This window comes from Acomys russatus, chromosome 23 (assembly GCF_903995435.1).
Source record: "Acomys russatus chromosome 23, mAcoRus1.1, whole genome shotgun sequence".
NCBI lineage: Eukaryota > Metazoa > Chordata > Mammalia > Rodentia > Muridae > Acomys > Acomys russatus.
This window is the reverse complement of record NC_067159.1, coordinates 39404773-39427238: the sequence shown is the minus strand read 5'-3', so window position 1 is coordinate 39427238 and position 22466 is coordinate 39404773. Positions and strand designations below refer to the sequence as shown.

Here is a 22466-nt window from a genome sequence, read left to right as displayed (position 1 = left end):
CCCCAAATGAAGCTGGTGACCTTAGAGACGAGGTGAACTGACAGCCACGTGTGTAAATGTCTGAGGGTCTGGAACTCAGGGGAGCCTGAGTTCAATTCCCAGCAACCACATGGTGGCTCACAGCCATCTGTAATGAGGTCTGATGCCCTCTTCTGGTGTGCAGGTACACATGGATGCAGAACACTGTTTATGTAATAAATAAATCTTTAAAAATAATAAAATAAAATAAAATCCTTGCTGTGTCATTCTACCACCTTTTGTTCAGTGTAGCTATATGTGTGGCTTCCAGAAAACAGGTGTTTGGTTTTTCTTTTTCTTTTTTTAATTTTTAATTTTTTAAATTTGTTCACTTTACATCCTGATTGTAGCCCCTCTCTCATCACTTCCCTATCCCACCCTCCCTCCTTTCCCCCTCTCCCTCCCCCCTCTAGTCCTCAGAAAGGGGAGCCCTCCTCCCCTAACATCCTAACTCAGCCTATCAAGTCTCATCTGTACTACCTGTATCCTCTTCCTCTGTCGCCTGGCAAGGCCGCCCCACCAGGGGGAAGTGATCAATGTGGCAGCGGAGGGTGGGACAGCGTCCATGTCAGAAGTAGTCCCTACTCCCCATATTGTGGGACCCACAAAGAGACTGTGCTGTCTATCTACTACATCTGAGGAGAGGGTCTAGGTCCACATCATACATAGGTCCTTGGTTGGCGCATCAGCCTCTGTATTGCAGTGTGGTTACCCTGTATTTTGTGGCTAATATATACTTATGAGTGGGTATATACCATGCGTGTCTTTCTGGGTCTGGGTTACCTCACTCAGGATGATCTTTTCTTTATCCATACCGAGTAGCTTCAGAAAACACACTCTTTTAAAAAATATATTTTATTAATTTATTCATATTACATCTCAATTGTTATCCCATAGAAAACACACTCTTAAGTCAGCAAACTTACTTAGATGGAGCCTATTCAGTTAACGCAAGGGCTGTTTTGGTCTAGAATTAGCAAAGGAGCCATTTGATGAATAGCTCAGAACTCAAAAAGTGTATAGGTCAGTTATGCCACGTCCATCCGTAGTTAATGAGCATCACACCTGGGTGGAAAGCCGCTCACCCAGCAGGCTGGCAGGTGCCTGAGAGTGCACTTCCTTCCTCTTGGGAGGGGCGGAGTCCTGGCACTGAGGGCTCATCCTGAGTTGCAGACTTGCTTTCTCCCGCCCCCCCCCCCTTTAGTACAGTACTCCTGTTTGTTCAATGCTGGCCACTCCTCTGTTCCCCTCAAAACAAGTCCGTTCTTGCTCAGTGCTTTGCTTATCTTGCTCTCTCTCCTCTTTTCTATTTCCGGCTTATTTAAATCCACCCTAGTTTCGATGTTCAAGACAGGAACCTCGAGCCTAGGGTTTTAGAGGACCCACTTCGCAAGCCATTCTTCCTTTCTCCAAACTTTCTCAGCCGTAGTGGGCTGCCTCACCCAAAGTAACGGGGCCAACCCTGCCAGCGACGGAAGCCTCTCTAATTGTGTCCCCAAACCAACCTTGTCTGTTTATCAGCTGACTGTCTTAGGTATTTGCCATAGGAACAGAAATCGGACGCAACAATGATACCAATTGCTGTGCTCCTGACGCATCTCAGGGATTGACTTGACTGAGGACAGCAAGGGGATAAAGAAATGACACACATACACATAGTTAGAAAGCTGGGGCTGGGTGGAGTGTGTTCTTTGATGAAGAACTGGCTGTAACCCAGAAGCCCCATGTGTTTATTTTTGGTTTGTTTTGTTTTGTTTTTCCAGAGCTGAGGACCGAACCCAGGGCCTTGTGCTTGCTAGGCAGGCGCTCTACCACTGAGCTAAATCCCCAACCCCATGTGTTTGTTACTTAAGATTGAACAAGAATGCAGGATTAGTACCGACATATCAATAAGAAGACAGGCTTACAGTCTGGGTAGGAGCAGTCTACGCAGGGAAAGTCTATATGTAATGAATAAACACCCAGGCAGAGAAAGCTACGGTTGGCACTTGCTGCACATACAGCTAAAATCTGCAGATGGGCCAGAGGAAGGTTTTACCATCCCTCTGAGGCTTACCCCAGGCCGAGGGCTCTGCCATCTTCCCACAGGTCTAAGTGCATGGCCCTTGGTAAGGCTGTGCTCGTGTCAAACAGTAGACACTGACTCGGGACTTCACTCACTCAGGGCTCCCACAACAGATGGCTTGTCCTCATCAGTGTGTGCCAGGAAGTATTCTAGGTGGTTTATATTGGTTATTTCATGAAACTATGAGGCAGGTTCTACTGTTGTTTCCATTTTGCAGAAATTTGGTTGGTTTTTGTTTTGTTTTGTTTTGTTTTGTTTTGTTTTACAGTTTTGTAGCACAGTTCCCTCAGGATGCATTAACCTTATTGCCATCTGGATGTTTAGGACACAGTAGGTAAACAGGCAACCGCTGAAATGGCCACTGTAAATTTTACTGTGAGCCTTGGGCTGCTCTAGAGTCTAGCAGTTTCTCTGCGCTGGCCACACCTCCCACCTGGACCTGGCCGCACCTCCTTGGAATTCCTTTCCTCATTCCAGATGTGACTGCCAGTTTCTCCAGCCCCAGGGCCTGCTTTGGAATCATCTATCAAGTTGATGCAAGGTACATTGTGAGGATTAAACTCACTGTCTGCCATCATGGATGCATGTCTAGCTTCTCATTCCTGCCTTTAAGACTTTTTTTTTTTTTTTTTTTTTTAGTTCCCAAGAGCTTTAAGAAAATGGCATTGCGTTCTTGCTGCATACAACGTCTTTGCTTCTCTTTAGGAACATTAGTAGCACTTTTAACAATTACATCATTCCTTTCCTCTTCTTTCTTATCCGCTTTGTGTTTCACCTTTCCCATCAGACGCCAGCCTCACCTTATGTTGTCTTCTGCTGGAAAGCTCTGACCGCATGAGTGGTGTTTGTGGACAGCAAGACTTGTGCGGTCATCTGGGGGGCTCTACTGCTGGAAAAAAATCCACAGCGGTGGCACATTTTGGTCTGTTCTCTTGGGCTGGCCAGAGGTTTTACAGAGAGTTTTAAAGTTTTTGCAAAGAAGATACCTACGCAGTGGCTGGCATTTTGGGGTTGGAGGGAGCAACCAAAAAATCCAAATATAAGCCAACCTGGGGGAAATGTCAGAATTAGGACTCCCTGGGAGATTCCAGGAAGTTTGTTTGTATCAGTCTTATAAAACTACAAGCCAAAAATCCATTTGACTAAAAGACGTCACATTTGCTCTTAAGGCCTGTGAGAAAATGTCCAATATGTACCTATATATGTAACATATGACATACATGTATCTGCTTTAGCTAATCTTGTTTTCATAAATGAGCCAGTTAGAAGAATGGTTTTATGATTCATAGTAATATGATACACGGAGAAACTATTTTTGATAATTTCCCTTGAGGGTTTAGACATCTGGAAGCAGTTCATATTATTTTGACAATTATCTGGGCAGAAGATTGAAAGAAAAAAAAAAAACCAAACAAAAACTCCAGCAATTATAGTGCCCCAAGCTATTTCACAATGTTGGCATTTGAAACTATTGTTTTGTCCCTTTGCACGGTCTTTCTGAGGGGTTAAGAAGTCCAAGGCCGGCTGTGACGTTCCCTCCCACGGGACTCTGGAGCTTTCACCATAGGCACAGAAAGCTATATGCGGACAATCGGGAGTTTTTATCTGCTGTTCTGACTTTCACAAAACTTGGATCACAAGATGCATAATTCTGAACCTGGCCATGTGTGACTGGGGATGGACCATGCCCCTGCCTACCAGAGGTGGAGACATAATTGTTCTGTCTGAAGGGTCACTTACCCTACCACACAGGAAGCGAGAAGCCTTAGTCTTCCAGTTAAATTGTTCAAGTACTCCCACTATAAAGAGGCTGGGGTGAAGAGCCCTGTCCTTTTATGCATTTACACTTTCATTTCTATGGAGTTATTTGCAAGTGCAGCATTGCTGGGGGAGTGGACACGCATGTTCCTACAGGTTAGTTACTATCCAAGTGGCTGCCAGGAGCCTGTGACGACTCACAGCTATGAGGAACATAGGCCAGCAGGCGAGTAGAGACATGGCCCTGCGGTTTTATGCTGTAGTCTGATCACTGCTGAGGCTCAGCACTATTTCACATGCTCCTTAGACACTGATTTGTCTTCTGGAAGCTTCTGTTACTGTCTGTTCTATTGAGTTCTTTTTATTCCTCCCTAAATGAAAAAGCATATAGATATTAGGGATAGCAATTTGTTGCCAATCACATATTACAAGCAGTTTTCTTGCACATTGTTTTGGCACTTTCCCCTCATTTCTTCCTTCCACTGCCTTCTTTTTTGGGGGGAGGTGTGGTCCTGGAATTACAGGCATATGCTACACCATCTGGTTGATTTTATTTCTTTATAGCAAAATTTGAATTTTTCCCCAGAACTTGACAAGTGGTATTATACAAGGACAAGCTTGTGAAATTATTGAAATCAATCTCTTACTTTGAGTTATGTCACAAATTATCAAAGAATTAAAGCAATACATTCTCAAACTATGGGCAGAAGTCCCAGCCCACTGTGGGTGGTGCTATACCTAGGCTGGTGGTCCTGGGTGCTATAAGAAAGCCAACTGAGCAAGTCATGGAGAGCAAAACAGTAATCAGGATTCCTTCTGGCCTCTGAGTTAGTCTGCCTCCAGGTTCCTGGCCTGACTTCCCTCAGTGATGGAGTGTGATGTGGAACTGTAGGCTGTAGGCTGAAATACAAACCCTTTCCTCACCAATCTGCTTTCGGTTATGGTGTTTGATCACAATGGAAATCTTAACTAAGATAATAACTGTGTAGCGACAATAATTAGTGGGGGGGGGTCATGATTTTGGTTGAAGGGAACATGGGAGGAGTTAGAAGGTGAGGGATGGCTGGGAGTGACATAGAGGTAGTGTTCATGTGTCGATGACTGAGGACACACAGGTTTGGCTGAGTTCATATGCACACATACATGTGCATGTGTGAATATGTATTCCTTCCCGTACACATGGAGTATCTGGTGATCTGTCTGACTTGCTTTGCTGGTTATAAAGTTCCCGTGTTACTCGCTGACGTGCTGGATACTTGAAGGATCAGGCTGAGGTGCAGAAACCAGTTTTTTTTCTCTCTCTGAGTTTCCTCTGACTTAGTCTTGTGAGATCTTCAGAAAGCTCAGGGCTCTCTTGATAATTAAAGCAGTGCCACAAAGACCATTTTACAACCCTGAGTCCCAGGTGAATGAAATGAGCAAGCTACATCCACACACCTGTTTATACGGGTCACATACATCTTCTCAAGTCCACATGAGTGTTCATACAAGTCACATACATCTCAAGTCCACACACCTATTGACACAGATGTGCATAATCTCCAAAAGTCCACATACTCATTCATACAAATGCACATATATCTTCTCAGAAGAGTATTTGACCCCTGATAAACCTCCCCCAATTTACTGTTATGCTTACCTCCCCACTTTTTCTCTTCTTATGCAGGGATACACTTCTTGAATACTGTTAGATATTTGGCAGACAGTGTTTAATGTGTTTGGATGAAGCATTAATATTTAAAAGGAATTCCCAGTAATGGTTAGTACAGTATGGGGGTAACAGAATGATTTATCAGTGGAAGCAAGACATTATCAAATGTCAATTTGCTCTTTCTTCAACTCCGGAGTAATGTCCTCAGAATCGTGGCCTGGTTCCCTAGTTCTACAACAGCCTATTGGCCTGTTAAACACTGCAAGCATAGCTCAGAGCCCATTGCTTTGCCTCCACCCTACTGTATCTGGAGGTGTTGAGTCATTATTTCAGATGCAATTTTATTTATGGGAACAATTGCATATTCATTGTCCACAAAAGAGCATAAAAGCAGAGTGGAGATGTGTGATGTTTCTTTTTAGCTACTGAGGCAGAGATTCTCCAGTTTTCAACCTAGGTCTATCTATTGGCACACTGTGGGTTTTACCCCACACTCTTAAATTTCATGAAGAAGAAAGTACAGGCAGTGGAAAGGGGTGTAGCTGGAAGACTGAGCACATAGGTCATCCTGTGAATGTTTGGGTAGAAAAATCTGAAGATTCCTAACTGAAAAGAATGCAGGATGTCACCAGACATACTGTCCCCAGTGGAAAAGATGATCTATGTCAATCAAATAAGAAGAGTTGGTACCCTCCGGTTCCCCAGCTGGGGTGTGACTGCTCTCACTACGATTTTAAATGTGTATTTGAAAACGGTTTCACAGAAAATTCAGTTTCTTATGGAAATCTTATACAAGTGCTTTATTGACTGTGTCTCAAATTAAGGCCGTGGTGTGGCTGGTGCTGTGATTCGGTGGGGTGGGGAGGCCAGAAACCTGTACACGAGAAGGCATCGATGTGCTCTCAGAATGTCAGGACGGTACGGATACTAAAATACAAAAATAGAAGATATTGTTTTCACACTCCACAATTTGCACTCCCCATGTGAGTGAATGTGGGATGAATCTCAGTGAAAATCCATCCGGGCTTCCAGCTATCCCAGGTCCATCCCTGTGGCCAAGCTCAACTTGGTAAATGAACAACCCACCTTTTTCTCATCTCTCTTGCATTCTCTCCAACTCTAGTGCCACACATAACACACTAATATGACTGCCATTTTGGTTCTAGATTAGCATTCTTAAATAATACTGAAAGCCTGTGTGCCTTGTGTAAGAAACGTAATAGTGCAACAAGAGGCATTTCCTGTGTGCTGTTTGTCATGCACTTTGCAGATGCTTTTAGGCACTATTTTCTCATTTAAATTTCATCCTAAACAGCAGCACTGTGAGGTAGTCTATTACACTTTGTCCATTTTAGAAACTGTGAAAACCAAGGCTTAGGTTTGTAAATTGCCCTAAGTCACACATCTGTGTGCAGAGCCTGACATGATGACAGAAGCCAGGCACTCCGTGTTTGCTCTTGTCCCATGTCCCCTTCATTTTCTGTTAGCCAATTCATCTACCATAAAAATAACCTCAAAGCTTACCTCTTTCCAGCACGAAGCAGGTCAAATGCTTCATTTATTTTCTCAAAAGGCAAAACATGGGTAATTAATGGTTCCAATGGAAACTTTTTAGCCATAAAGTCAGCCACAAGTTTAGGGACAGAATCTTTACTTTTAAAGCCTGAAAAGAAAATGGTGTCACCATTAGATGCAGTTTCCAGGGAAACTAAAGCTCATAAAAGTACGATGGTCCAGAGGCTGCCATGGCAGACACAGAGGGTTAATCAATATTGCACTAACATCTTTACAGTATGCCACCCTGATAAGCCAGGGTCGCTGGCTAAGGAAGGTGGCATATTGGCTCTTTTCCAGAAAACTTAAATTGCAGGTATTTATACCCAAAGTAAGGGAGCTGTCTGAACTTAGGTAGTGGGTATAGGCACAAACTACTGCCTTGGATTTCCTGTGTCCTGTGAGGCATTTTGAGGCCTCACAAAAACACAAGTAGAAGGAGCTAGGAAAGCCCTAGCAGGTTAATGGGGATGCAGAGGAGCTTCTCTTGGGATTTTCCACAGCAGTTCTTGCTTAGAGAAAACAGCAATTTTCGTGTTTTTAACCCATGATGCCTTCTAAATTCTGACCTTTTCTGTTGCAAAAGGGAAGAAATTCTGAAATAAGTTAAGCATTTGATCCTCAAAAAGCTGAGGAGAGGACTTAGTCAATAAAGTTCTTAGACCTGAGTTTGATCTTCAGAATATAAAACAAAAGAAAACAAAAATGAAACAGTAACAACCAACCAACCAACCAACCAACCAACTGACTCAGTGGTGGGAGTGTTTGTAATTCCAGGTCTGGAGAGAGGAAACCAGTAGATTCCAGCCAGCGAGGCTAGCCTGAGGCCACTGTGACGTCCTTTCTCAAAGGAAAAGGCAGAGGGCTCCCGAGTAACGACACCAAATGTCCTCTGGTCTCCACACACAAGTACCCATGTCCACCTTGACGTACATGGACAGACTCAGGATCTGCTCCTTAGCTGTACATACGTACCACCAAATATTGCTCCTTTCCAGGTGCGTCCCATCAGCAGCAGCATGGGGTTCATTGAGAGGCTTTCGGAGTTAGGAGGCACCCCTACAACGACACTCACACCACATGCGGCATGGCTGCTCAACAGGGCAGACGTCTGGAATAAAAAGTAACGTGTAAAGTAGATTCTCCTGTGGTCTCTACTCACAGTGGACAGTTTCGTGCGATACGAAGAAATGTGCTGAAGATGTTTTTTTTTTAATGAACTAATTTATCTATGCTTGACTCCTCCTTAGGAACTAATAAAGAAGCACACATTATTATGAGCATGTAAAGGCTGGGTCCTCAAAGGAGCACAGTTTCCTCCATCACGTGACTCTCAGGCAATCTATGGGTTGGCTAATTTGCTTTTCATTTATCCATCAAGTACAATTTCGAAACTATACCCTGAGCCAGAAATGTTTGGTGGTGAAGATGATGTAATGATGACATCATCAAAAGTTGTGTCTTGGCTTTTTGTCGAATTCCCTTTTAAAAGGTTCCCACCATGGTACTTACACCCAGAATGGGACTGTTTCCAATAGTTGTGCGACAGTGTTATGTTGTCCTATAAACTGTAGACATTGGAAGTTTTCACCTTCCAATAGGTGTTTTTGTTGTTGTTTTAAACACATTTTATAGTAAAATGATTTAGAATCCTTGAAGATACATGATGATTGGACTTTTGATTTTGAAATATGACATTTAGAAAGCCAGATGTCCTCAGAACATGAGACTGTCAGGCTTTTGGATATTCAAATCAAGTGACAACTCAGTTTAAGATGAATAGATAGGGAAAATTGCAAGTGAATCACAGCAGAGCTATGGGCCTGGGAAAAGCCAGAGCCCTGAGCTTGAAGGTGCCGTCCTCTCTTGGACCTTATATCTATGGCAACTTGTCTCAGCTCAAGACTGAGAAAAACATCGGTCACAGGGTACAAAATCCATCTTCTATCACCAACTCCGCTAAGACTTTCTGGAGAACCTCAATAATGGTGAGTTGTCAGGTCTCGGGACATCTCTCAGTAGAATTCTAGAGGTCTTTGGCTAGGTGAGGTGTGACTGGAGAAGTATTCTTTAGCAATTATTTAAATGTAACATCACGTGGATTCCAAAAACATAAGCACTATAAACTTGACAATAGGTTTTCTCATCATTATACCCAGCTGACCTTAAATGAGTGCTTAATGACCTTAAACGATAAGTATTTAATATGCACTTCTCATGTAAATCATAAATAATCCTATAAAATGTATCTCTTAAATTTAGGGGGTGTGGGAGAATCTGTTAATTCTTTTTTTTTTAAAGGTATTTCCTCCAACACATTGATCTGCGTGCTTGAGAATGCGCAGATCTGTGCTTTCTCTGAGATGAGAGATGCATTAAAGCAGTTACTCTGTTCTACATGTCTTATGTTAACAAAATAATACTTGGTCTCAAATTGTTTGTTATTCCTTTTTGCTATATGATAATAATTGAAAATGTATCATCATATTTAATTTAATTGAAATATTTAATTTCAAGGAATAGATAATATTAAGACTATGGAAGAAAATCATATTAGCCCATGTAAGACAAGATCTACGTACCATGGTGTCAAGACGGCCAATGACTTCAAATGAAAAGTCCACCCCTCCATCGGTCATTTCCTGGAGTACTTCCTGGATGGGTTTTTTGTAGTCTTGAGGGTTGATGCACTCAGTGGCACCCAACTCTTTGGCCTTCGCAAACTTGTCTTTGTTGATGTCCACAGCGATGATCCTGGCTGCTCCTGCCGCTTTGCAGCCAATGATGACAGACAGACCAACACCTCCGAGGCCAAACACCGCACAGGTGGAGCCTCGAGTCACCTAATTTTTCAGAAAACGCAGAAAAAGAATGGAACAGTGACTGTTAGGAAGTGTCCCACACTGCCTTGCTCCTTGCTTTGTCCTCTGTCGTGGCTGCTCAGACTTCAGCCCATCTGCTGGCAAACCCTCTTCTGGTTACAGATGCCCAAAGTGATGCGTCACTGCTTCTCGAACTTTGCTGTATATTCGACATATCCCGAGAGCCCAGAACCATTACATTGGAATCTCTGCAGGTGGAATGCCATTCCTACCCTAAGTGGAAGCCCGAGTTGCAAACAGCTGTGCTAGACGGTTGGTCTTTGAGTTCTAAATAGAAAGGACTTTAGTTTTCAGGAGCCTCATGATAACATCTTCTGGCCCCACACAAGCAATCTGAAGAGACGAAGCAAGCATCAAGGTTACTCCAGGAGACTAACTAGTAATCCAACTCCCTTTGGTGACTAACTTCTAGCAGTCACAACCGACGTGGTGTACTGAGAACAGAAGCCGGCTGGGAAGCAACCAGAAGTCGTCCCTGGCTTAGAGCAACAGGAAAATGGACACGAAACTTTAGGAAAAGGCACCATGAGACCAGTGTAATCTTTGTAGGGCTTTAAGCCTGAAGTTTTTAAAGAAGCAAAGGAAAAATACTTCAACAAGAACTTGTCAGTATCATAATGGCTGAAAGCCGTGATCACAAGTGCCCTTGGCTTACCAATAGGCTCACCCTGTCCTCCTGCTGAGGCAGACAGGCAGCTGCCCAAGCACTAAGCGCATTAGGACTAAAGCCACAAAACTGGAGAAAGGCTGGATCATTAACTTGAATGGTTTGGGGCTGCTTAATAAACCAACCATCTGTCCCCAGTACTCTCACTGTCATTTTCCCTTAGCACTGTCTATTTTACTAGTCATCCATCAAATGTTCTTAAAGGCTATAGGGCCCATCGCCACTTTCTACCTTGCCTAGAAAACTGTTAGGCCTGGTGTAGCCATTGAAGCAATGCTTGCTATGTATTACAGTTTCAGACTCAGCAGATAGTTTGGGAGTAGTTCCAGTCTCTCCCTAGTAGCCCGCAATAAAAATTTAGACAAATAGCATTATCTTTTTGGATCTTAGATTTCACAAAATAAAATATACTAATATATTTTCAGCCCTCTGGGAAAGATTATTTTTAAAATTATTGCCTAAAATGTATCACTTTTAGTGGGCGTGTATGCTTGTGTATTTATATTTATGTGTTTTATGTGTGTCTATGTGTGTTTGTGTGTGTGTGTGTGTGTGTGTGTGTGTGTGTGTGTGTGTGTGTGTGTGTGTAGTTTTGGTTTCAGGGGAGAAGATGTAGTGATGGGGTCTCAAATATAATGAATGCCTTGCTATAGTTTTCTTGTGTCTTCAAGGATCCACTTGGTGGGGGCCACCATGCTACAGGCTTACAGAGTAAGGCTGGGAGCAGGCAAACCATTTGCTTTGACTATATCAGAACCTGACAGAACCCATCCTGCCTGATATGAGTGAAGTTTCTTTCCAACTGTAGTCATATAGAAAACATAGAATATAATTATTGAACATAAAATATTTACTTTTTCTTAATTCAGCACCAGCATCATTTTCATCTGTTAAAAAGCAGGTGAATTTTCTTCATGCTTTCAAATTCCTTCTGGTGTTATTTTTCTATTAATAATTTAATCAAGACTATAAATCTATGGAAGTGATTTAGAGGAAACCTAGAGTTATAGGTTGATGTTTTAAAGGATCCACTAACAAGCATGCTTAGGAAGTATTAAGTCACACAAAGCAGGGTTTACCTAACAGCGCACCATCTCTTATGTGAGCTAAGGATGAGCAGGCCACTAAGCAGCCTTGTCAGGACTGCAGGAGGGGGCCATGCCTCAAGAGGGGGCCATGCCTCAAGAGGGGACCATGCCTCTGGCATCATTCATGTTGAGGTTCGCTGGGATAATGTCTGTTAAGGTTTGTTCACAATCGCCATCACAGAAGACAACCCTGGCCCACAGTTGGCCACCAGGCTCTTCCCACTATTAAAAGTACAAGCCTCTTTCAGGCAAGTGGTCCAAAGAGGCTGTCCTGGGGCACAGTGCCATTAAGTCCTGATCCAGCTGGGCTGGAGTGATGGCTCAACAGTTAAGAGCACTGTCGGCTCTTCCAAAGGTCCTGAGTTCAATTCCCAGCAATCACATAGTGGCTCACAACCATCTATAATGTGATCTGGTGCTTTCTTCTGGTGTGCAGGCATACATGCAGGCAAAACACTGTATACATAATAAATAAATCTTTTTTTTAAAAAAAAAGTCTGGATATCCATTAAGCATCGGTTTTCTTATGAGGAAAATTCCACTGGGCAGGCAGGACAGCTCTAAGTGACAATGCTGGTCCACTTTAAAAACAAAACAAAGCTAAACAAAACAAAACAACACCCCCCCAAAAAAACCTCAACAGTTTGTGACAGTATCTCCGCAATAAAAATCTCTCCACTGGCTTGCTTAATAGACAACAGTAATGGCATCTCCACTTTATAAAATCTCCCATTTGTCCCAAATAGCCAAACTTGCCGGTTCCTGTCTCGTAAAAACATATTTAATTGTTCAGTGTATTCGAAGTTGGGACATAGCAGAGATTTGCAGACAACAGCATATGTAAACTGTCACCGCTCAAGAGCTATATAAGCTTCAAATAATCTCTGTGACAGGCTAGTTTCTCTTTGGACAGTCTCCAGAACTGGATGTGTACTATTTTAGAGCTTTTCTTGTTTTTCTTGAGTGTGTGAAGTGAATTCTCACTAGGGTTGGAGAGGCATATTTCTCTTCCACAAAAACACCCTCTGATGCCCATGAGCAGTCACTTCCTCTTTGGTGCTACTAACATATCCCAAAGCTTGTTCCATGTGTCATTTGCCATCCTACCTTGGCAACCTTGACAGCAGAGCCATAACCAGTAGAGAACCCACAGCCGATGAGGCAGACTTTCTCCAGTGGTGAGGCATCATCGATCTTGGCTACCGCAATTTCATCTACCACAGTGTACTGGGAGAAGGTGCTGGTGTGGATGAAGTGATGGATGGGTTTTCCCTTGCAGGAGAACCTGCTGGTGCCATCAAGCAAAGTGCCCGAAGGCGTTGCCAAACTGTCCAGGAAACACAGGCACACAAAGGACATGAGACGGAAAAAAAGAAAGCCAGTGTACAACCCAATTGTGCAAGAAGACAACAGTAAAACTTACTCATTTTTCATACAAAAGTTGCTTTCCGGGTGCTTGCAAATCCTGCATTTTCCACACTGGGGAGAGAAGAGTGGAATGACTTTGTCACCTGGAAGAGGAACACAAAATGACTTAGATGTCTGTCCAGGAATGCAGAGAGCAAGAACTCGAAGCTTACATGTAGAGGCGTGTGTTTTTGAAAAGCTTCCAAGAGATAGGGCCCAAGCACACCTCGGTCATTGTCGCCCAGCCTGAAGATTGCCAGAGAGAGAGTGAGTGAGAGAAAGAAAGAGAGAGAGAGAGAGAGAGAGAGAGAGAGAGAGAGAGAGAGAGAGAGAGAGAGAGAGAAGCAAAACCAGCCATTTCCACAGATCAGCAGTCAACTGTTTTTGTGTACCTCAGTTTCTCTTGTGGGCTTTGCACATATTATTCTAATCAAACTTTGGATATTCTGTCTGCTAAGGATAAATATGTATTTTAGTGGCAAGGGAGCTGCTGCCTTCCTGTTGGATCCTGGAGAAACCTACATTTTATGTAATAGTTATAATAAAAGCAAAATAAAAAAAACATGACATAGGAAATATTGTATAAATAAAATAAAAGAAACTTGATCATAGGATAAAATTAAAGTGAGAACTTTGATAGCTTCTTTTTAGGGTTTGGTTTGTTTCTCGTGTGCATGTAAGAGTCTCTGTGTTTATGCCACTTGTGTGCTGGCGCCCTTGAGGGCCAGCAGAGGGAGTTGGGTCCCCTGGAGTTGGAGTTACAGGAGGGTGTGAGCTGTCCAATTGGGTGTTCCAGATGAGCAGAGCCCCGACCACTGAGCCACTTCTCCACCACCTACTTTTTGGTCTTTCAAAGTGATTGGGCTTCTCCTATTATTAAACGAATGCTTTAAAAAGAATTTTAGCTATTTTTGGGGGAAGCATAATGAAAATGTGATGAGTCGCAAATTGCTTTGGATATCTCAGTTTGTAGCAGTGTATTAGATGTTTTCTCTGGGAAATAAAAAATTATTTTCAGTTTTTTAAGATAATTATTTATGATTATCAATTTTGTTGCTATGGAAAAAGCAATCTGAGAAGTAAAGGTGTCATTTTACTGTTAGTTTTTTCCAACTACAGGAAATAATAAAAGCTGAACTCAAACCAGACTAACTCTTTTCTTATTCTCTGCTTGCTGATTAGTTATTTAGAAGGGAAGATGTCTGACTCTACTGGTTAAAGCAATCTTTTTGGAGATGAATATAATTTTTGTTTTTACATCATGTATGCTACCTATGTTATTGGACCCCAAAATGGCTTGGTTATTATGTTCCATAGATAAAATTAATGTTGGGTAACACCATGACAAATTTAATTTTATTCACCCTTGACCTCTGAGAACACATAAAATTAAAATAAAAACATGGATAAAGTAATATGTATCGTGCAACCTACCACCTTAGGCCACAGTTAGTGATACTAAAAACCGTCTTGTGTTTGGACACCTTTGGCTATGCGTTTCCTTCTGGAGTTTCCTTTTATCATATTTTATTTTTTCTATATTCAAGAAGGACGAGAGCATATGGTAGACACAGTGGTGGACACAGTGTGGCTAAACCAGTGGCATCCTGTAAGCGAGGCAAACAGAATTCTGTACCTGGCTTTACGGAAGTCACCCCTTCTCCAACACTCTCCACAATACCAGCTCCCTCATGGCCTAGAATCGCAGGAAGAGTTGTGAACAGGCTTCCATGAACTGCGTGATCATCTGAGCGGCAGACTCCCGTGGCTACCATCTACAGATTAGAGATAAAGTTTAATCAGCTAAGTTTGTGAGTGTGGAGCCTTCGCACACTCCTGAAACCGTGCTTCTGAGGAGCCTGCCAACAATTCCTAAGGCTTCCAGATTCCAACGGTTCCATTATGTCCAAGATTCTCCAGTGTTTTTGTCTACCTTTTCCCAATTAAACAGATTAAGAGTCAATGATTATCCTGTGACTCTGAAAAACAGATTTTATACAATATATAAAAATGCATGCTACATTATGAACATAGGAAAATACGAAATTAGGACCAAGAAATTACCTAATATTAATTGGTTTTGGAATCAAGATGTATATCACTTCATAAACAGTTTAAAAAATTATGGGATTATGTTAAACATGCATTTTAGTTACTTCAAACTTTTGGCAATTGAATTGATAGCTTGCCTTAGAAACAAATTAATTCATTGTCAGGATCAACAATTAAAGGACCAGTAACAGAAGTCTGGACGCGTGTATGCAGTATTTTCTGAGGGTTTTCAAACCTAACTTTATAGAAGTTGAAAAGGAGCATCACCTTAATGCGGACTTCATGGGCTTTAGGGGGTGCAACTTCAATGTCCTCGATGGAGAAGGGCTTGTGACACTCCCACAGCACAGCAGCTTTGCATTTGATTACCTGCAAGGCGAAGAGTTAACTTCAGCTCAACGAGATCACTGCAATGGTGGCCTTCCTAATGTATGTATGTATATGTGTGTGTGTGTGTGTGTGTGTGTGTGTGTGTGTGTGTGTGTGTGTATACTCTGTCCTTGGGTCTGCCTCCCAGTAAGTACTACATTAAAATGCCTTTAAATATGTGTGATACAATAGCCCAAGGCCAGGAAAATGCAACTAAACATAATACACCCACATGAAGAGGCACATGCTCTTTCAAGCTAGGCTTTCCTGTGGTTTGGTTTTGTTTTGTTTTTCTTGATTGTCACTGGTACTGTTCTCAAAAAGGTTATTTAACTGTAGTCATTGGGCATATATTTAATTCTAAGTTATAATTATTAATATATTTTTGAAGTGTTGGGGACAGAACCCAGAACTTTGTGTATTGTAGGCACGTACTCTATCACAGAATTAGCCACCAGGCATTGGATTTCTGAGACTATAGTCTAATAAGCAGTCCAGGCTGGCATGATTTAGGGACCTCTCTGCTGGGCCTTCCTGGCTAGTATGGTGTTCTAGGCTGTATAAACATAAACCAAAGATCATCCATCACAGCACTCTTACTGACCCCTGTACCTAAAAGCCTGGATACCCTAGTCCCTCAATTCTTGTTTGATTGATACAGTTGGTTTCCGGTTTTGCTGTATGAATTCACTATTTCCTTTAACTTATCAGTCACTCTTTTTTTCTACTTTTCTTTGAAATATGTAATATGCCACCCTAAACACAGCCAGTAGTAAAAGAAAATAAAGTGAATTGGAATAGAAACACTGGCAACTAACCAGCTCCTTATGTGATTCTCAACCCATCATTTCAGTATGGAGTCATGTCCCACAATGTATGCAAAAGCCTCTTTAGTTTGCAACACCCAGTTCTCACAGTTGGATTGAGCTCTTGGACTTTTGACCTGCTCCTAAAATAACCCCTGTGTCAACAGAAACATTGACTTTTATAATTCAGCAATTAGATAACATGAATCAATTAATTATACTGAAAGACTACTTGTAGTAATTGTGGTACCATAAACAGATTAACAAGTAAAAAAAACTCTGTGCTATATGTCTGCATTCTTAGTGTTAACAAGCAACTCAGTTTTATGAGAATTAATTGTCTTAAAATCTGGATTTCTTTTCTTAACAGAGAAGAGACTGCTTAAAGAATTTTTTTTGTAGAAATTTGTGAGTTGTGCACTAATGGGCCCCTTCAAATCTCAGTTTACATAGTAATGTAATCTTGCAGTGGGTGATTCTAATGATTTGAAATCAATCCACCTCTTGTTGGAAATTTTATCTAAAGGTTTTGGGGACAGTTCTAATAAGTTCCCGGAATCAAATTCCTCTTATGAAACTCTTATCAGATTTAACTTTCCTCTGTTCATAGAAAAATGTGAACAAAGAATAGCACATTGTTAGTTTCTTAACATAGATACAGACTTTTGATAAAAGACCTTAAAAAAAAAAAACTTCTTATTTATAAAATAGTCACTGCTGGCTTATTCCCTGTACTGGAAAGTTAATGATGGAAGTAAGGGCGTTCACAGATCTAGGCTCTATACACTCCTGTTAATGATACTTAGTAGCAGTCTGGCTGCTCTGTAACCTCATGCATATCCTGAACTAAATTATTTGTTACACATTGCACTTTGGGGACCAAGTTGTTTCTAAGTCAGGAATTTGCATCTCGTTGCATATTAGTGAGAATATATTTCTAACAGTGAGATTTTTTTTCTTACTTTTCCGGCAGTGCTCATGCTGTCTGTTCTCGCTGCAGGCCAGGCAGAAATTGATGGGTCCCCGTAGGCTTCTTGCCTCCTCCAGTGCACTGGGCCAAGACTGCACACACATTTTGTTTACTGGGGTGTCAGCTGGTTTCACACGTGATCTGGCCCTTTACAACACACCCACCAGTTTATTCTCACTGAAAGTTAAGTTACAACAAAGGGCATTGGCCTGTCAAGGAAATATTGCTCTGGGGATGGGCTGACAAGCACATTTTGTTTTCATCAGATTTAATGCTTCCTTTCTTGTTTCTTTTTCCCCTCCTCCCCCGCAAGCTCAGTCTGGTTACATGCTTTCTCAACTGCGATCAGTCAGGTTAGACCACTGTTTTCCTTTGCGTACAAAATGCTGCAACTTAAAGTCCACAGGGTGCGTAGTACGGAGGAGAGGCCAGGAGGAAGGGCAGACGGAGTAGACAGACAAAAGCTCCAGGGAAGGAAATTTTGGCCTCTATTCTTTTTCAAAGCGGAGAGGCACCTTCAGTCACAGCAAAGGTGCCCAGACCCTTCGCGTGTCTGCAGCACACACAGCTGGTGAGCGTTGACTGAGAGCCTGGGCAGGCATAGAGCTGGCCCAGGGGGTGGCAGTCATGAGTAAGAGATGGTCTCCACTCCTGCCAAGAGATGGTGTTATAACATGCCCTGTTCCTTCTAGCCAAGAGAACTTGGACATATCTAACTGCTCTTTGCCATAGTCCCCTTCTGTAAGACGAGGATGACTAAAAGTGTCACTTCAAAGACTGTGATGGATAAAAAAATCAATAGGCATATATACTTCTTTTGGAGCCATATTAGGTAGGAGGCAGCTCAGTGAATTACAGCGACAACTACCATCCATAAAGAAAAGCTTACCACACACTGGGGAGAAAGGCACACAGGTATGTGTGTCCACTATGTAGTCTGTGCTAGGAGAGAAAGGGTCAGTCTGACTGAGGACGCAGAGGAGGCTTGGAGGCAGCACACACTTGCGCTAGTCTAAAGAACGGTTGTTTGGGTAAATGGGCCAAAAAGTCACACAGGAATCTCCATTGCCCTTTGTTTAATGTCACAAGCTCAGGAACAAGAACACGCATTTGATTTTTATTGAATATCATGTCTTTTTCCAATACTACTTGGCCATCATATGTACCACTCTTTAATTAAACAGGTGGTGAGTGCATATACATAAGCGTACAATGTACATTCTCTCTCTAGTGGTGTCAAAGACACAATAATGTTGTGTGAGTTCAATTTTAATGATGTGGGTGTAGAGAGTCAACTAGAGGTCACATGATCTAATCAGGCACCGCCTCCAGAGAATGGTCGTCACCCTCCCCCACCCGTCTTTGTTTGCAATGGTCTGGATGGTGGCCTGGAGTCCACTAGGTTCAACGCCTTTGAAAGATTCACTGGATTGCTGTGTTTATACAGGAACAGAAGTGCATGGTAGGATATCAGAAATCGTTCAAAAACTTAACAACTTAGTGGTTTATTGATGGAGCACACATTTGCACAAAGCTAGTGGCAATCTGCGATGCTTCTAAAACTCCAGTGGACATTCCTATGTTATTACACGATCTCAAGGGCAACACTACAAGGAAGATTATTCTCGTTTTTATTTTTATTATTATTTATTTATTTTAAATATTTTATTTATTCATCATATACGCAGTGTTTTGCCTGCCTGCACACCAGAAGAGGGCACCAGATCACATTATAGATGGTTGTGAGCCACCATGTGGTTGCTGGGAATTGAACTCAGGACCTTTGGAAGAGCAGCCGGTGCACTTAACCACTGAGCCATCATCTCTCCAGCCCGATCCTCATTTTTAAAGACGAGGTTAGAGAACTCTGGAGATTCTCTAAGTCCCTTTCTAAGGCACAGATGTCAGCTTCAAAAGAGGAACTGTGTGCAGGCTGGTGATAAGGAGAGATTTATAGTATGCACACAGTAGGAGTTTTGTAGTATGCACACAGTAGGTTACTGGAACATCAAAGGACAAGTGGACAGTGTATTTTGAACAACTGGATCTTAGGGATGATTCATATTCACAGACACCCCCTGTCCAACGCCCCACCGCCTTCTCTTTGAACTTTGGCGATAATTCTTCTGTCTTTTGATTAGAGTTTGTCGCTCAGGTGTGTCAGTTTTGCTTTGGTGTCTAGTTCTGACACCTTCAGGTAAAACAAGTGCACCGAGTGTAGCCACACTGTCTTCCGAGGTGCCAGAGGCTGGTAGCCAGTTGTTTCCGGATCTTTACACAAAGCAACCTGACTTAGAGAGGCATGATCTTTGTGCTTACCCACCAAGGGGGTGTGGGGCACTCCAAGGTTTACTCATCTCGAGCCCACAAAGGCAGCCTCCGTATTTTGTAAAGTTTAAGAAAACCAAACCAAACCAAAACAAAGCCATGTAGGTAGCCCAAAGCTCAGGTACCATCCTTTTCAAGGTCAGAATTTTGTAGGCCAAAGATTTTTACCAAAGGAACTGTGGTTAATATTTACTTGAAAAATATTTGGAAAAGTAAAGGTATATTTAGGTTTTTGTATGTGTAAATAATCAAGTAGCCTTCAACTGCTGCCAGTTAAGGTTGGGCAAGCAGTAAAAAAAAAAAAAAAAAAAAAAAAAAAAAAAAAAAAACACCTCTACTTCCTGGTGTAATGCTCTTAATCAACACAGACCTAACGGCAGACATCAAGAATTTGCTTCCCATTTTAGGTAGGAGTTGAACACAGGCAGTGAGAGAGTGAACGCAAACTCCCTTTCACAAGCTTACACTGTACCACCAACTTGGATGCTGGGTTTGATGTAAAGAACATGAAGAGAAAGCTGGAAATATTCGTCCACAGACATCGCTGTTCACCATCTTAGAACTAATCTCAGACATGCTAAAAAGCCGTGGCCGGCAGTGGTCCTCTGCAGTGTTCTGAGCATCAGCTAAAAGGACTGGCATGGCTAGCAGCTGTGGAAGGGAATTTTGCAGGTCATGCCACAAAGGCTTATGCACACAGTCATCCCTACGGTGGGGCAGGGTCAGAAGCATGATAGGATGTGTTTGATTTACTGCAAAAGACAAAAATCCCCCACAGCCTTAATACGGAACATTGCGAAATACAGGTGTATTTTGAAAAAAATCATTAAATAAGAATAAATGGTAATTCCCCCCTCCCCGCACCCACACAATAGCATAGTATTATTTCTTCTGACAATCACATTATATAACCAGTCACAGCCAAGTTTATCAGGAGGTTGTCCTATCCCGTTCCTGGATGTGTTACATGGAAAGGCCTTGCCTGAGTCCATATTTTCAAATGTTTCCCTGCGGTTTCTTCTACCACTTTCAAAGCTTTCCGTCTTATGCTAAGGCTTACTACTAGTCACAAGGATGTCACAGACACAGGTGGTCAATAAATGGCCACCTAAGGGGCTAAGGTAGCTCGGAATAATCCTGGTCCTGCAATATTCCAACCTGCCCATAATTGCTAAAACCCTAGCCAGTTAACCAGCTTCTGTGGACTGTGCAGTATAGGCGTGGCTTCTCTGGGGGGAAGCATCAATCATCACCTGCCTGATTTTATTTACAAGCTTGTTTTCTATTCTGCTGGTCTAGCTGGCTGTTCTGTTATTGTGTTTGCTACAGTGTCTCTGTGGTATACCTTAAAACTAAGCGCTGTTGTGCCTCAAACACTGTTCTTTTCTCCTAGGATTATTCAGTTATTCAGGTTGTTTTTGTTTGTTTGTTTGTTTGTTTTTTGTTTTTTGCTTGTGCATGACTTTTAGAATTGTTTTCTAGTTATGTGAAGAATGCCTCTAGAATCTTTTTTTCTCTCTCTTTTTTTAAATTTTTAATTTTTTTTATTAATTTATTCTTGTTACATCTCAATGTTTTTCCCATCCCTTGTGTCCTCCCATTCTTCCCTCCCTCCCATTTTCCCATTATTCCCCTCCCCTATGACTGTTCCTGAGGGGGATTACCTCCCCCTATATATGTTCATAGGGTATCAAGTCTCTTCTTGGCAACCTGCTGTCCTTCCTCTGAGTGCCACCATGTCTCCCCCTCCAGGGGACATGGTCAAATGTGAGGCACCAGAGTACGTGAGAAAGTCATATCCCACTCTCCACTTGGCCCAGCCGCTAGAATCTTGATGGGCTTGGTGGCGAATCTGGCGACTGCTCAAGGCTACTTTAACCTGTCCCCAAGTCACAGTTCTGGTTATGGTCTATTATTTCCCCCTCTCCGTGACTGCCTGAGTGTGATGATTCACAAGGTTGGTCTGCAAGCCCTGATATCCCCCCTTCTGTCTTGGGAAGGCTCTCAACTGAGGTTACTTAATTATTTAATATATTAATTAATTACATAATACAGGGGCGGGGCATGGGCAATACAGTGCCCACATGGAAGTCAGAGGGCAGCTGTGAGTGACTCTTTCCACTGTTCCTCAGGTTGTGGCTATTGAGTACTGGTTCCCGGGCTTTCACCACAAGTGTCTTTGCCTACGAAGCCACCTCACTGCGTACAGCGATCTTTTCATCTACACATTTTTTTGGTTGTTCCTCTCTTTAGAACCTCTTTCCTTATTCAATTCCTTCATATCCTGGATTGTCTTCCTTAACCCATTCAAGTGTTTATCTGTACAGTTCCTGAAGTCATTTGGCTACTTTTTAAATTATCACTTTGATTTTTTTTTTTTTAAGTTGGCATCCTGGTTCGCTTCTCTCCAAACTCAGCCACAGTATACCTATAACTTATCAAGGGGCCAGCCGCCTTTCCTTCTCAAACCTTGTGTATTTTGCTGTTGCTCTGTGCATCTTCTGGGGATGGATGATGGTCTCACTCTGCTGAGTATCTTGTTAGAGTTCCTGTTGTGATAAAATTCCATGACCACAAGTACCTTGAGGAGTAAAGGGTTTATTTCTTCTCACAGTTTGTAGTTCATCATCCAAGGAAGTCAGGGCAGGAGCTCAAGCAGGAGCCATGGAGGGTGCTACTTTACTGACTTGCTCCCCAAGGCCTTCACAATCTTCTTTCTCTTAAAATCTTTTAAAATTATTTTTTCTTTCTTATTATAATTTATTCAGATTACATCCCGATTGTTAACCACTCACTTGTATCTTCTCATTTCCACCCTCCCTCCCTCTTCTGCTCTATTCCACGTGTCCCT

The 22466-nt window shown here is 42.3% G+C and overlaps 1 protein-coding gene across 1 annotated transcript; it reads right to left on the bottom strand.

Moving 5' to 3' along the window:
- Positions 1 to 6304: 6304 nt before the first annotated feature.
- On the bottom strand, positions 6305 to 17312 carry LOC127206356 (alcohol dehydrogenase 1). Its single transcript, XM_051165643.1, has 9 exons — positions 17280 to 17312; positions 15410 to 15511; positions 14727 to 14865; positions 13107 to 13194; positions 12791 to 13010; positions 9629 to 9889; positions 8022 to 8157; positions 7017 to 7155; positions 6305 to 6419 (listed from the first exon to the last, which is right to left on the bottom strand). The coding sequence occupies exons 1-9, from the start codon at positions 17295 to 17297 to the stop codon at positions 6395 to 6397; spliced, it is 1128 nt and encodes a 375-aa protein (XP_051021600.1). The 5' UTR covers positions 17298 to 17312; the 3' UTR covers positions 6305 to 6394.
- Between the last annotated feature and the right edge of the window lie 5154 nt (positions 17313 to 22466).